The following is a 15381-nucleotide window of genomic DNA, read 5'->3' on the forward strand; positions in this document are numbered from 1 at the left end:
GCACAAGGTATTCCATACTTAGTGTGACCTGCACGGATCACGCTGTCCCTCTGTCTTCATCCTCTTTGGGAGAAACAAACCTCTCTGGTGGGGAGGACAGGAGATATTCCCCCTCCTTGACATCCCTCTTTGCCCACCCCATGCCCCGGGGTGACTGCTGAGGCCTGGTAGGCAGCAAGGAATGTCCCTCCTTGGGGGATTTAATCACTCCCAGAGCAACCCAGCTCCATTTCTCCATTGCCTGAGGTAACTTCTTTAGATTGGGAGGGCAATCCCAGCCCCACTGCACCCAGTTCCCCCCAGCCTGAACAAGAAGCTGGGCAAAAGACACATTTTCTTTGCTGAGGAGGAAGATTCTCCTCTCCCCCAGCACTTGTTCTGAGTTTGGCAGTCCCACAGAGACATGAGCAGAGCTCTGTGCAGCTGGAGGGTTAACATCTCAGCTCTTCCAAATAAATAGAAAATGACCCAGTTTCTTTATTTTCCTTTATTTCCCAAAGTCCAAACACCCAAAAAATGAGATGGTAAGTGGAAGCCACAAATAGATTTCATGTATCCCGGCAGAGCTGGGAGATGAAAGCAGGGAAAACAGCTCCTGCCTCCCCTGCTCAGACCTGGGAATGGTGCAGCACATCTTGCCAGGGGTTAGATTCCCTCGGTCAACAAGGAAGGAGAGGCTTTGGGTCTGATCCCAGCTCAAATCCTCATCCCTGGGGGAGCAGGCTCTTCCCAAGCCCTCCCCAGTGCTGCTCCCATCTGCCTCGTTCCGAGCATTAAGGTGAGTGGCAGAACGTGCCCAGCCTTCAACTATTCCTATCACGTCCCATCTGGAGACAGAAATCTGCCTGCTGGCTTTACAATTAAAATTGAAATGATTTGATTATGGGGCTTCATTAGTAAAAACAAACACCAGGCAGCCTGCCTCCCTCTCCCCCCACATCCCCGCCCAGCCGTTCCTCCCTGGGGCTGTTTTAGGTAAATCCCAGCCGGGATGCGGTCGGGCTCACAAAAGGCTTCGTGTCTGCAGCTTGTAGCTCCTGTCGGGAGCAGCCTAAAAGAGGCAGATTTGAGACCCACAGATCTCCTCCTCTGGGCAGAGATGAAGGAACAGCCCCCATGGTTTGATGGGCTGCGTGGAGTGCCCGACACGGCCTTGAGGGGAGCAGGATGTTTTCCAAGCCCCGTGGATGCTTGGTGATCTTCCCAAGGGGTTCCCACAGCTCTTGGGGCTCCTGGCTGGACTCCATCCCCTTCACCCCGTGACTCTTTGCAATGGGGGTGTTTCCACCTGCACACCGAGCTGGTCTTGTCACTGCTCGCTCCGTTTCCCTTCCCTGCAGCTGGAGCATCCCGCGGGAAGGGCTGAGCCTGCTGCCCGCGGTGTGTGCAGATGCTCCAGTCCCTAAAGCATTGGCAGTTCTGGGGGAAGCGATTCAATTAACGCTTGGGGCGTTGGGAACAGGCTGTGCAGGCTGGGAGAGGAGGAATGCCAATGAAGGAGGGCTCGGGAATGCTGCTGGGTTAGGGTGCGCTCCCCCGACTGCTCCCAGGGACTGGTTTTCTCCAGCAGTGACAGGACAAGGGGAACGGTTTCAAACTGACAGAGAGTAGGATTGGGTTAGATACCAGGAAAAAATTGAATTGTCACCAAGCCAGTGGCACTAACAGCATTGCTGTCCTACCCGGGCTTGCCTTGTGGGCTAAATCTTTAACCAGATCAAGGGTTTAATTTTATCAGTAGCTGGGAAAACGTGGCACCACTTCCCTAGGGCAAAGTATCTTGAGCCCTGCAGAAATCCCTTTTCCTGGGCCTCACTCAGCAGCTCCTTTGGCATGGGGACCCTCTGGAGCAGGGAGCACCCTGTGCCCCATGCCAGATCTGGGCTCCTAGCTGCTTTTCCCTCCAAAATCATGATTTTCACAGCTCCGAGGAGCTGGCACTTCCCCCTGGCAGCGTGTGTACCTGGTCATGGATTGCCCTCCTGCTGGGCAGTGCTGGAGGGAAGCCACCACCGGAGCAGAGGGTTCTGTGTCCCCCTTGGGAGCCCCCCAAAATCCCCCTGCTCGCCCCACCAGCTCCCCAGCCCTGGAAAACCTCGCACATCCCCTGCCCACAGCAGGGTGATTGATTATTGTTATTAGAGGTGGAGAACAGTTTCTGTGCACAGCCAGCTGGCTCAGGAGCAATTCGTCACCCACCGGCGGCGGGGGCCGGGCTGTCCCTCTGTCCCTGCCAGGGTGGGAGCTCTGTACATCCGCAGGAGGCTCCGGGATGGAGCCGGGGCAGGGCTCTGGCAGCGGCTCAGCCGCAGGGCAGGGCTCCCACCTGAGCCGATCCCTGCAGCCCTGGGCATCCCGCGCGATAAAGGGGCTGCACGGCATCCCCCAGCCCCACGGCATCCCCCAGCCCCACGGCATCCCCCAGCCCCACGGCACGGACCCCCATCGCGGGGGTGCCCCGCAGAGCTCTGAGGGGCAGGGAGGGGACCCCGGCCCAGGGGGGCTGCAGGGCTGGGCCGGGCCCGGGGGGACACAGCGGGACACGGAGGGACACAGCGGGACACGGGGGGACACGGCGGCAGCCGGCGCGGGGGGGCTGTAATGACGGTCCAGCTCAGCAAAGGTAGCAGAGCATGAAAGCAATTTCACACTTTATTAGACAATTCAGGTGCCAGCTGCACCAGCCCGGAGCCAGCGCTGCTGCTCACAGCTCCCCTCCTGCTGCACAGCCCAGGTTCGCTCGGCGTGGGCTCAGCCCCTCCTCGGGCCACGCTGGTCCCGGCTGGCTCTCCCGGGTGCCCGGGGGCTCGGGCTGCTCCTCGTGGGCCACCACACGGGCGAGTGGCCGGGAGCACTGCGGCACAGGCGGGCTCTGCTCGGAGCCAGCTCAGCCTGGCAGAACTCGAGCTCCCAAAGCCACTCGGGCTGGCTGTGCCCCTCAGCCCAGGGCAGCCACCCTGCTCCTCCTGGCTCCCCGCTCCGACCCTTTGTGCCCTCTGCCTTTCTGCACCCCGGAGGGGCCCGGCATTGGGAGCCTGGGCTCGGGGTTTGCGCGGCAGCTGCTTTTTCTCTCTCCTCCCTGTCCCCGGGGTGCCCCAGCAGAGGCGGTGGGCACACGGACACCTGAGCACACAGCCATCCTCCTGCCATCCCGGGATGTCACCCTGGACGTGCTTTGTGGCCCCGCAGTCCCCAGGGAGCAGAAGCCAGACAGAGCAGAGCCGGAGCGGCCCCGTCCTGGGCTGGCACCCGCGCCTTGGGGACACGGCCGTGTGCTGTCCCAGCCCGATGCTGGACAATATCCAAATGCCTGCACGTCCAGGATATGAATCAGCCCGGACAGGAGCGCAGCAGCCGCTCCGGGACAAGCGGAGCTGCTCCGGAGGCTGCTCCGGCAGCCAGGCAGCGCCGGTGCCAAATTCCGTGCGGGCTGGCGGGCAGCACAGGCGGCTCCGCTGCCACCTCCAGATCAGCCCCGGGCACGGCAAACCCCTGGCCTGGCATTCGTTTCCCTGTTTGCACGGCTCTGCTCCCCCGGTGCCAAGCCGTGGCACGGTGGCAGCGGGCCAGGGCCGTGCCTAACCTTGAGCTGCCCTCGTGGCGAGCAGCCCTGCCCCGCTGTCCCCCCGTGCCCGCGGGCACAGCCGTGTTCCGCCGGGCCAGCCAGAGCATTCTTCCCGGGAGAGCCTGTCCTTGACGGGCTATTTAAAGGCACGCTTGTGCCCTTTATCCCCACTCATGTTTAGGCTGGAAGAGCCCCGTGCCCTCCCGTGACTCCCAGAGGGCACTTCCAGGCTCAGGGCAGCAGCAGCGCCGGGAATTCACGGGACAAAGGAGGGATGCAGGCAAGTACCAGGCCCCATCCTGGGGACAGACCCCCGGGACAGGTCCCCTGGCCATCGAGGCTGGCAGCAGGACTGGGGGAACTGCAGATCCCACCTCGGGATCCAGAGACTGGAGAAGCCACATGAGCTCATTTCCCTCTTCCTGGCAGGAACCAGGCGCTGCGGGATGTCCTGTGCAGTCCTGAGCACCCCACATCTCCTTCCAGGGGGAAGATCGGGGCTCAGGCAGCAGCGGGCTCAGCACCCCCTGTGCCACTGTCCCCTCGAAGCCTCTGAAGGGCCTCAGGCAGCCGAGGGCTGTGGAGCAGGAGCTGCCCGACTGCCGCCACCGCCTGGCACAGGGCCGATTGCTTGTGCACCCCACGGAGCTGGCAGGAAGGTGACTCGGGAGGGAAACCCGACCTGATGTGATTTGATTAGGGGTGGAAAAATCCAGAGGATCCATCTGCAGGGAGCTGGAGGGGTGAGCCCTGTGGCTGCAGGCAAGACACACAACCCCTGCTCAACAACCCCCAACCTCCTCATTTTCCCTTTCTGAGGGAACCCATCAGCCTTTCCCCAGGCCGGGAGCATCCCCGGGACATGTCCCCAGCCCTGGCACTGATGTCCCCTCCCAGCTTTGGTGCAGGTGAGCATCTCCTCGGGGTTTTCAATGGCACCTGGGCAGAGGTGGCTTCCCCCCAGCCACCCCACTCTGCCCCAAACCAGCCCTGGGGAGCCCGTGGGGAGCCCGTGGGTGGCCGGGCGTGCTGCTGGCCCCGGGCACGGCAGGGCAGGGCAGGGCAGGGCAGGGCAGAGCGCTCGCCAAGCCGCCACGGGCACCTTTGATGCGGGCAGCGCCAGGAGCCCAGGGCAGCCGGGCCGACGCCAGCCGGGAGCTCCACTGAGAGGGATGGGCAGCGTGTGGTGCCAGCCCCGGGGGGCTCCTCGAGTCCCCTCCGGCACCATGGCAGGGCTGCCGTGGGCACGGCTGCCCGCCTCGGTGCCATCAGCATCTCCTGACAGCGGGGGAAACTGAGGCACGGAGCTGGCACACCTCGGGAATGGTGGGAGGGAGGATGTCTCCGTTCTCAAACAGAGCCTTAGGTCAGGACCAACACGGATTGATTCTCCCAAAAACCTCTTCCACCCGTGTCGGGGATCTGTGCGGGTCGCAGGGGAACGGGGGGTCCCGGGAGTGGCGATCTCCGTGCCCTGAGCGGTGCGGAACCCCCGCGTTGTGGCCCCGCACTCCCGCACCAGCGCTCCCAGTGCTCCCAGTGCTCCCAGTGCTCCCAGTGCTCCCAGCGCTCCCAGTACGGGCCGGGCGGGCACTGGGTGCAGGTGCGGGGCGCCCTCTGGCGGCCGCAGCGCAGCGCTGACACAGGAGCCCAGGTAGCCAAATTCTCAGGTGCCCACCTTCTCAGGTCCTCAGGTAGCCAATTTCTCAGGTACCCAGGTGCCCAGTTTCACAGGCACTCAGGTGCCCCAGTGCCCAGGTGCTCAGTGCCCAGGTGTCCAGGTGCCCCATGCCTGGCCGAGGACCCCTCTGCAGTGCTGCACCTTTGCTGTTTGGTCCTGCTGTAACCAGGGACGGCGCTGCCTCATCAGCCCCAGCACACGTTTGCCACTTGCAGGGATTTCAGCAAATCCCTGGAAAACTGCAGCCACCTGCCCTCGCTCCCTGGTGCTGCTTTGCTTCGTGCCAACACACGCCCGGCACCCTCACAAGTGCCTCACAAATGCCACCCTCATGCCCACGTCCCTGGGCCGTGTCCCCAGGTGCCTCCCACCACCTTCCCAGCCGGGGGCTGCTCCCTGCAGCATCTCCTGTGAGGTGCCCTGGGGTGCTGAGCTGGCTGCTCCCATCCTGTGCCCCTGGTGCGGGCTGGCCGCGCTCACACGGGCAAGCTCCAGCCCGCGGGGTCCTGCACGGGGACCGTCACCAGGTAGCTGGAGGGCACGTAGCCCCTCTGGCCGTTCACCTCCACCAGGCTCCACTCCGTGCTCCCCTTCTTGTCGTGGGGCTCCAGCACCAGCACGGGCTGCCCTGCCTGCAGGGTCACCTCCTGCGGGCTCCTGGCTGCGAAGGAGAAGCCGGCGACCACCTGTGCAAGGCAGGGAAGGAAGGAGGGAGGGAGGAAGCCCTTGCTGGAGCTGGGGGTCAAGGGGGGAAGGATGTGGCAGGACAGGCAGTTCTGAGAGGGCAGCACAGCAGTGGCATGGATGGAGGGATTGGTGACCCATCAAGGACAGTTCTCTTGGCCCGTCCACCCTGGTCCCAGCAAGGAGGACACCTGGAAAAGCAGGTCCACCTCCCCAGCCACACAAGGACCAGCAGGGTGGGGTGGCTGGAAATGACCCCGGGGATGTCCCCCACTCTCACCTGGAATGTTGGGGTGAAGGTGGCCACCTGTGGCCTGGGAGCTTCGGGGGATGCATAGGAATGTCTCCTTCTCTCTGTGCCACTGTCCAGGGGCAGCAGATGCATCCCAGGCTGCTGGGCTTGCACTGGGCTATAGGGCCGGAGCTTTGCAGCAGGAACAAACCCTCGGGGACCTGCAGGACACAGACACACACAGCTCATGGGGCCCTGCATGTGCAGGACTGGCTGGAGGAGACAGGAATGATGTTTTGGCTGTTGCCTGGCATGGCACAGCAGCCCTGCTCAAACTAGTCCATCTCTAGGGGATATTCAGGAGAAATCCCCGCCAAAAAAAGAATTCCAGATCTTTCTGTGTGTGTGGATTCTCCTTTCCCAGCCATGACACTTGAGGAGTGCTCCCTTGGGGGATCAGCCAGGACAGCTGAACCTTACAGCTGATGGCAAAGCTGAGGTGGCCTTGGGCTGGAAGGGAGCAGCCAGGAGACCACGGCCTGCTGTCTCACCCAGGGTAAGGAAATGATTCAGGTGAATCTGGCCCTGGTGCCAAGGTGAGGAGAGGCTGCCCACAGTGCTCACTGTACCTCCAGCATCCACCAGCCACCTGCTCGTGTTGCCCTTGGTGTCGGCGCTCTGCAGCAGAGCCACGATCTGTCCCCTCAGCAAGGTCAGGTCCAGGTCTCTGCTGCCACTGATGTTGCTGGTCACTTGGTAAAGCTTGTCTGGGCCGTGCTTGCTCACCAGGGAAAGGACCTTCCTCTCCTCAGCAGGGGTCAGAGGCTGGTGGGGAGCACGAGACAGAGGAGCATTGGCTGAGACACAGGGGGTACACCTGCTCTCCTTCCTGCAGGATCACAGCCCAGGGACAGGGACAGGAGAAACTCCTTCACACTCCCTGCTCCACCCCAGGTCTGGAGTGTCCAGAACCAGCAGAGCTGAGCTGTTTCATCCCTGGTTATCCCCAGCCAGCTGCTCTCAGGAGCTTGGGGAAAACACTGTGGCAACCCCCTGGGTGTCATTCTGAGCCAGCCTCCCCACCAAGGGGATTTTCTGCACTGGGAAGCCACAGCCCAGTCCCTCTCTTTATCCAGCTGGCCCAAGCCGTGCCCTGCCCAGCCCTACCTGTGTGCCAGGGCTCGGGGTGACGGTCTCAAAGGCCTGGCAGAAGGCACGGAGCTGAGCCCCCGACTGCTGCAGGCTGTCCTCCACCACCTTCCAGAAGCTGGGCAGGGGCATGTGGCCATGGGGCAGCTGTGGAGACAGACTGGCATCAGGGAGGGCCCTGAGAGAGGAAGAGCTCTGGGTAGGGGCAGAAGGGAAGCAGGAGGAAGAAAAAGGGTGGGAAAGCAGAAGACCAGACCTGACCACTAAATTCACCTTGCACAGGGGATCAAAGGTGCTCCTCTCTGGCTTTGAGCTGCACCTTGTTCTCCCCCTGGTCCTGGCTCAGGCCAGGGCTTTGGACAGCCCTCACTCTCCGTGTTTGCAAGCACCAGGCTCAGCAGTGAGGAGCTCTGGGACACATCTCCCAGGGGATGGGCTTGGGGGAGGCCGTTCCCCAGCCCAGGAGCTGCCTGTCTCCCCCCTGCCTTCCTGGCTCTCAGGAGCTCCGAGTTCACACTGATCTCTCAGACAGCAGCACCTCAATAAATTACCAGTAGTTCCCACAAACAGAAAGCAGAACAGTTTCTGACAGTGCAGAAGAGAAAATTTGGATTTCCCTGGGCAGGAAGGAAGGGAGATTCTTACAAATGCTCCACAGGGAGTTGTGTGTCTGCAAGGGCAGGTTCAGAACTTCAGTGTTCTGATGCTGTCTGAGAGATCTCGCAAACCTGGAGAAGGCAGTTCTAGCTCAGCTCGTGCACCTGAGGGGTCCCACTCACCTGCTCCAGCTCCTTTTGTGCCTGGTGCAGGACCTGGGCAGCCAAGTCCAGCTGCAGGGCGCTGAAGGAGCGCAGGATCTGCCCCAGGAGCTGCACAGCCAGCTGGTTGAAGCGGGGGAGCTCTGCCAGCAGCAGGTCATTGATGGCCAGGTAGGTGTTCATGGCTGCCTCCTCATCGTAGCTCACGCTGCCCATCTCGCTCTTCCTCTCCTGGATCTCCTCGTAGTCCAGCAGCTTGTCCAGGCGCTTCTTGACCAGCTGCTGGGGCCCCTCCAGCATGTCTGAGAGGCTGCAGAGGGGCTGCCACACCAACCTGTGCACACGCTGCTTCTGCCGGGTGAGAGCAGCCCCATTTCCATGGGAGCCCGTGGGAGCAGCAGCTGCCAGGGCCAGGGGGAAGGAGGCTGGGGGACGTGGGACACCCTGGGACATCCCCTGGGCTGGGGAGCACCTGGGACATCTTTCCCTGAGGGCACATAGGATGCCAACCACTGCAAACCCTTGGGAGGGGGCAGTCATGCCCGACACAATTCCCCACTTGTGCTCTGTGAAAACAGCTGGGCAGAACCTCCAATGGCTCAGAGCAGTCTCAGCCAAAGCTCTCCCCACAGCCCTGCCCAGAGCCCATTTAAGGGCCCCATGCCTTGGGGTGTTCTGGTCTCCTCCCCACCTCCCTGGATGCACATCAGAGGGACACTGCAGCTCATCCCAGCCCTGGAAGGGCTCAGGAGCTGTGCTGTCTCTGTCCCTCTGCCCTCCCTTCTCCCCGGGAGCTGCTCCCTCGCTTCATGTGTCAGTGACTGCAGGTGGATCCTGTTACTTGCTGCTGGCTCTGCCTGCTGCGCTGGGGGGGCTGTGAGGACACTGGGGTGCCCTCAGCTCCTGGCTGCCAGCCCCACTGTGGCCTGCCAGAAGGTGTGAGGGCTGAAGGGCACGTGCAGGAAAGGAGCACTCACAAACTCTGGGAAAACGGTGCTGTGGAGGAGCTCTGAGAGGCGGCGGTGCTGCAGGGCAGGTCCCTCGTCCATCTGCAGCTCACACCGGTGTGGGGTGGGCAGCAGGAACGCCTGCAAGGGGGGAAGCATCACGCTCTACCTCCTTCCCAATAATCCTGTGTGGGCAGCCCTTGTCAATCTTTTCCTGCAAGGCCTTTCCAGCCCAGGAATTGCTGCTGAACCCTGGGCCACTTCCCCAGGCTTTCCCCGTAATGCTGTGTCTGGGGATTGCGTGTTCTGCCAACACTCCAACACTCAGACTTTCATTTTCCTCACATGCCCCCAAGGGATTTCCATGAGAAAATCGTAGCAGCTGCTGACCCAGGTGATTTCAGAAGGGCAATTTGTTGTCAGGACAGATCTGGGGACGTTTCTGCCTTATACACATTATTAAAGCAAGAATTCCCAGGCCGAACAACACCCGGCCTTTTCAATCATTTAAGACCTTGAAATAATGATAAGTTTAAGGACAGATTATTCTCAGATGACACCAGCTCAGACAGTGCTGCCAAAGCCTCAGCTTTGGTTTAAACTCCCCTGGACCTGAGCAATCCTTGGATGTTGTGCAACTCCCTGACACAACAGCTCAGCTGCAAATCCCTGAACATCCCCAACTGCTCCTGGTTTCCACAGGGCTTGAAAACATTCCACAATCCTGAGGGGATGGAGCCAACCCCTGGGCCAGTGGTCAAGGTTTTACCTCTAAATGGCCCAGGTAGGATTCCACATTCTCCTTTAGCGTGGCCACACTGGATGCCACACACTGGAATCTCTCTTCCAGGTCGTCATATTCCTTGTCCTCAGTCTGGAAGGAAAGAGGCAGCTTGTCACCAGGGCTGATGCCCATCACTGGTGGCACCTGCCTGGAGCTCACGGGGCTGGGACAGGCAGGGCAGGCCTTGTGGGGCTCCAAAAATCTGGAAGAGGGTGAAAACATCGGTGCAGGCAGCAACAAGGCTCTTGGTGTGGTCGTGGTGCTGGGGAGCACAGGGGTGTCTTTCCTTTTGCTGGGGTTATCCTGTAGGTCCTTTGGGGGCCAAAGTGGAGCCCAGCAATGCTCTGGGGTGGGGAGTGAGCATCCCTGCATCCCTGCTATCCCACAGGCCCTGATGGAGAACCAAGCACCAGCCACCCCACCCCATGCTGGCTCCCCATTCTGTTACTGAGGCACCTCAGGAGCAGCAAAATGCCCCAGAAACGACCCAAGGAGGGGCAGCAGGTCCTGGGGTGGGGCAGGGGGTGAGGGCTGCCCACCTTGGCCACGATGCCGGCCTCGTGCATGAGGAGCCGGCTGAGGCGCGTGGTTTTCTTGGCGATGGAGTGGGTGTTGAGGCGCGCCAGGCGGTCCCGCAGCGTCAGGTGCTCGGCCTTGTTGTATTTGGTTGCTGCCTCGGGTGGGAGGAGGCAGAATAGGGGGGAGAAAAGATCAGAAGAGGAGACTTCACGGCTGAGCAGGCAGCAGAAGGTGAGCAGCACAGGGCTGATCAACAGGATAAGCACAAGCCACATCAAAGAAGGGAAGGACCAGGAAAATCAAAAAGCAGGGCGAGCTGCCATCTGTGGGGAGCCTGATTTCTCCTATCCCAAGAGCAGGACTGTTATTCCCTTCTCCCCAGCCCCAGGAATGTGGACAGACTGGTTTTGTCCTCAGCCCCCCCATGCCACCCTGCTCCTGCAGCCTTGGGGTCTTGCCCAGAGTGGCATTTACAGGACCAGAGCAGTTCCAGGAGCTGCCTGCACAGCCTGCAGCTCCACCAGGCAGGATTAAGTGGAGGGCAGGAGAGCTTTGAACTGATTTAAGTGGCCCAGGAGACCACAGGGGTTGGGCTGGGTGCTGTGCCCCACCTGCACCCAGCCCCTGGCCACTCACCCACTTCCCGGCGCCGCTTGTACTCGTTGATGTTGGCATTGACCTGGGCCATGGCACGAGCCGCTGCCTGCAGGGCTGAGTGGGCACTGGCACTGCTCGGGGTGTTCTCCAGGATCTTCCCCAGCAGCAGAGGGTATTTGGTGACCCTCTGCACGGGCATCACCAGGAAGAAGCTGAGGTCTGAGGCGCCCGTGTGAGGCCTGATGGAGAGGGGGGAATCGCTCAGGGTCGGTGCCTTCCTGCCCTGCTGCTCTCCACGGCTTCTCTGGGAGTGTCTTCAGGAGAGAGCAGCCCAGAAGTCATGGGGCATTTCTGGCTGTGAACCTCTGCTCTCTTCCAGCTGCAGGGGGACTGTGTCCCTGCCAGCCCCGAGGGCAGTGCCAGCCCTGGCTGGGTGTCCTGCCTCCCTGAGCAGTGCTGTGCTTATCCAGCCCTGGGACACGGGCTGCGGGAGGGAGGTGCTGGCAGTGACTCCCTTCCCACCCACAGGGAAGGCATCTGTCTTTTGGGAATCATATTGCCTGTGTCCTAAGCAGCAAATGCCAGGAGCTCCTCCACTGCTGCTCCTGCTTCTCCTGGCTCTGACAGTGTTTGTGACCTCCCCCAAAGTTTGGGTCCCCTAGGGCCAGCCTGTGTCTCTCTGGTCCATGTGCCCTCCCTGGGGAAGGCAGCAGCTGTGGATGTCACCCATCCCTTATTTTGGGTGAGATTCCATGATAAAAGATTATGAACCAAGGGTCTAGGACAGAGATTACACCAGGAAATGCCACAAAGGTGGTGGCCGTGCTGTGGCACCCAGCCTGGTGACACAGATCCATGCAGGCAGCTTGTCCAGAGAGGAGAAGGGCAAAGCCAGGATGTGAAGCAGGGACAGGGAGGCGGTGGCTCAGCAGCAGGGACCTACACGGTGGCATTCAGGGTGTCCAGGATCTCCTCCTGCAGCCGGGGCTCCCTGCGGTAGCTCTCCACCAGCTGCAGGGCCTGGTCGTAGCTGGCACAGTAGATCTTGTAGACGGTCTCCATCTCTTCCTTGAACTCCTGGAACAGGGTGCCTGGGGAAGGAGAGAGGGGCTGGAGAGGAGGGTCCTTTCCTGTGGGCTCAGGGGTTTCTCCCCAGCCTGCTGGAAGGGTGAAGCCAGTGGAGCAATGCCAAGCGTGCCAGGGCAGGGCTCTGCCCCCCTGCTGCTGTCCCCATCGCTGTCTGCAGGCTGGGCAGGTCAGCCAGGGGCAGGAGGTGTCAGGGCAGGGGGCTGGGCTGACACCCCACCCCACACACACACGGTGGGCACGGGGCAGCCATTGGCACTGCACCACTTACTGATGCAGAGCAGCTGCTCCTGCCCCTGTCCCACCGTGGCCTCCAGACCCTTCAGAAACCGTCTGGACACATGGAGGATGTCGTCGGTGTTAGAGAAGAGTCCTTCCAGGTCAAGCTCGGGCAGCTGAAGGGAACAAAGATGCCCCAGGCTAAGCCAAATACATCAGAGATGGAGCAGGTGTTTTAGAGGCACTCCTGGTAAGCTGGCCCAGGAGACACCCCAGGAGCTGGAGTGATGCTCTGTCTCAGGAGGCTTTGGGAATGCTGAGACCTGTCTGGACTCCCAAGGGAAAGTCATAGTGTGAAAGTCAGACCCGAGGTCCATCCAGCCCCAGACCTCGGGGGAGCACAGGAAGGTGGAAGGAGCCCCTGCACTGATTTGGGCATCTCACAGCTCTGGACAGATTGACCCTCCAGTGCCCAGCCCTGGGCAGGGGGAGGTGGCCCGTGTCACCTGCTTCTTCTGGAGGTGTGTCCGGATGTCCGACACGCAGAGCTGCATGTTGTGGACATAGCTGGCCTCGGTGGTGATGAGCTCCTCCACAGCCAGGCGCTGGCTCAGCTCGGTCCTGTCGCAGGGCATCACCTCGTAGGCGGCCTCTTCAGCCTCAGCTGCCTCCTCAGAGTTGGGCTCTGCGCTCGCCATCTCAGCAGGACACTGCAGGGGTGGCAAAGGCAGCCCTGGTGGCATCAGCTGCTCTGCTGCCCAGCTCTGTGCCTGGCACACCCCACAGCACATCCCCAGGGACTCTCAACCCATCTGCACTTCAGAGCACGCTCCAGAACCGTGGAGCCATGACGTGCTGGGAGGCAGGAGCAGGCTGGCTGCAGACACCCACGCGTGGCAGGCAGGGACCTGCCACACACACGCTGACACTGCGGTGCCCACGTGTGGGGCTGGGGAGCAGGCAAAGGCCCCCAGGTGCCAGCAGGGACCTGGCAGCTGCCACCCAGCACTGGCACAGTGTAGGGACCCGTCCCCACGGGCACAGCAGGGTTTGTCACCTCCACTCCATCTCCTGGCTGCCAGGGCCAGTTGTTCCCTCCCTGCCTTGACCGCTGGCGCCTTGCCTGGCATTCAGGGGTCCTGTCTGAAGTACAAAGAGCAGTTCTGCAGAGCTGGAACAAGAGATGTGTCTGTGACAGCAAGAGCTGCTCTAAAAGCCACTGGGACGGGGGGAGAGGAGGGCAGAGCTGCTGACGCCTCTGCCAGATGCACTGGTGGCCCCGGTAGGCAGTGCCAGGGCCCTGCGTGGCACAGCACGTGACACACTCTCCTCTCTGCTGTGGAAAATCCCAGCTGATTCCTGCCCTTTCCTTCTCAGGAAACATGCTCTGCTCTGAGACCAGGGAGGATGAGCAGCTCCCAGAGCATCACAAACAGTGCTTGGCTCCTGGCAGGGAGGCCTTGAGAGCGAGAGGTGCGGCACAGCCCACAGCAGCACAGGCACAGCTGGGCTGGATCCATACCCCAGCCAGGGCAGGAATGCTGCCAGGCCTGCCTGCAGAGGAGGAGAGGAGCAAAGACAAGACAGAGGTGGCCTGGCAGGATAAAAACCAGATGGCACAAGCAGCATCACAGACTGCCCTGCCCTACCTGCCCAGCCAGTGCCAACCTCCACAGCCGGACTGCAACATGCCAGGTGCCACTTTGGAGGTGCAGCCCCTCTCCCTGTGGAGAGGGTCCAGCTCACAAGTGGCTGATGCAGCTGCGAGCCGTGGGCAGGGCCAATGCCCCTCCTGGCACATGCCACTGTGCTGGAGGAGAGCCGGGCTTGGCACAGTTTGGCACACTGTGCCACCCTGCCAGCTGTCATCCCTGCCCTCTGGGACGTGGCTGCCTCCCCTGCCTGTGGCATGGCATTGGCTGCACATGGAGAGGAGGAGGCTTTTCTGCACCCCTCTGGGTGCCTCTGAGGTGTCCAGGCAGAAAGATTCCCATCAAGGACTCTTGGGCAAACCCAGTGTCCTGGGCCTGGGGTGACAGCAAAACCCCACTTCAGTGGAGGCAGGAGGAAAGCCCTCATCTCAGACACCCCCCTGAGCCCTGGAGGGGCACCCTGAAGCTCACGACACGCCAGTATTGGGGTGTCCCTGGTCCCTGCAGCAGCATCCCCAGAACACAGAGCTGCTCTGGGGGGTTCCCCAGGCTGTGGAAACCTCACTGCCTCCCCTCACCCCCCTGGCCTGAGAGCTCAGGGGCACAAGGGAGCAGTGCAAAACTAAACTGCAGCATTTCTGGGCAGCTTGGAGCAGGCAGACAGCGCAGGAGCAGGTTTTGTTTTCCCAGCCTCCCCTTCCCAGGCAGCTTCCCGCATTTGAGCTGTCACTGCTGCCTCGGTGGCTACCAGCATCCCTGTCCCCAAGGGGCTCCGGGCATCCCTGTCCCTAGGAGGGGTTCTGGAAATCCCTGTCCATGGGGGGCTCCGGGCATCCCTGTCCCTAAAGGGGGCCTAACAGCATCCCTGTGCCCAGAGGGAGCTGAAGCCATCCCTGCCCGTAACGCAGAGACCGGCCCGGCCCTCCCCGACCCCCGCTCCCCCCGGGCCGAACCCCGCCGGCCCCGGGTCCGCAGCTCCCACCGCGCCCCAGGAGCGTCAGCCCCGCTCCTCAGGCAGCCCAGGCTCTTCTCTGCCCCCCGAAGCCCCCGGGCCCGGCTCTCACCTGCGGGCCGGGCGGGGTTGCGCAGGTCGCCGAGCGCGGCCGCTGCTGCGGGCGCTGCCACCGCAGCCGCAGCGGGCGGGCACGGGGGACACGGCCGGGCCGGGGATGGTCCCGAGCAGGGGGATGATGGTCCCGAGCAGGGGGATGATCCCGAGCAGGGCTGATCCCGCCCAGGGGGGCCCAGCCCCGCCGCCGGGCAGCCGCAGCCGGTCGGTGGCGGGCGGAGCGGGGCGGTCCCTGCGCACGGCCGGCGGGCGGGGGAGGCTGGCGGCCGGCCCGGCTGGCACCGGCTGGTCCCGAGCGCACCGCCCCCACCGGGAACGGGAACGGCACCGGGAACGGGAACGGCACCGCTCCCATCCGCCAGAACAGCCGATCCCCCGCTCTGTGTCCGCCCTCGGTGCCGCCCCCATCCAACCCCCGGAGCACTGAGAGGCTGGAGGG

The 15381-nt window shown here is 62.3% G+C and overlaps 1 protein-coding gene across 1 annotated transcript; it reads right to left on the reverse strand.

Moving 5' to 3' along the window:
- Positions 1-2634: 2634 nt before the first annotated feature.
- On the reverse strand, positions 2635-15150 carry ARHGEF37 (Rho guanine nucleotide exchange factor 37). The gene is made up of 13 exons (XM_015642253.3): positions 14938-15150; positions 12728-12931; positions 12274-12397; positions 11860-12007; positions 10956-11155; positions 10340-10470; positions 9786-9890; positions 9047-9157; positions 8091-8420; positions 7330-7458; positions 6792-6987; positions 6211-6383; positions 2635-5932 (listed from the first exon to the last, which is right to left on the reverse strand). Exons 2-13 carry the CDS (start codon positions 12917-12919, stop codon positions 5723-5725), a joined length of 2049 nt encoding a protein of 682 aa, XP_015497739.1. The 5' UTR covers positions 12920-12931; positions 14938-15150; the 3' UTR covers positions 2635-5722.
- Positions 15151-15381: the final 231 nt, after the last annotated feature.

Source organism: Parus major, chromosome 13 (assembly GCF_001522545.3).
Source record: "Parus major isolate Abel chromosome 13, Parus_major1.1, whole genome shotgun sequence".
NCBI lineage: Eukaryota > Metazoa > Chordata > Aves > Passeriformes > Paridae > Parus > Parus major.

What these genes read in the sequence shown, in the direction of transcription:
- ARHGEF37 (XM_015642253.3), bottom strand. Translation starts at nt 12,919, where the DNA reads ATGGCGAGCGCAGAGCCCAACTCTGAGGAGGCAGCTGAGGCTGAAGAG. An exon ending in AGGCCGGCATCGTGGCCAAG is followed by an intron (nt 9,891 to 10,339) that starts GTGGGCAGCCCT and finishes CTTTCCTTCCAG; the next exon opens with ACTGAGGACAAGGAATATGA. An exon ending in GTGGCTGGTGGATGCTGGAG is followed by an intron (nt 6,384 to 6,791) that starts GTACAGTGAGCA and finishes TGTGTCCTGCAG; the next exon opens with GTCCCCGAGGGTTTGTTCCT.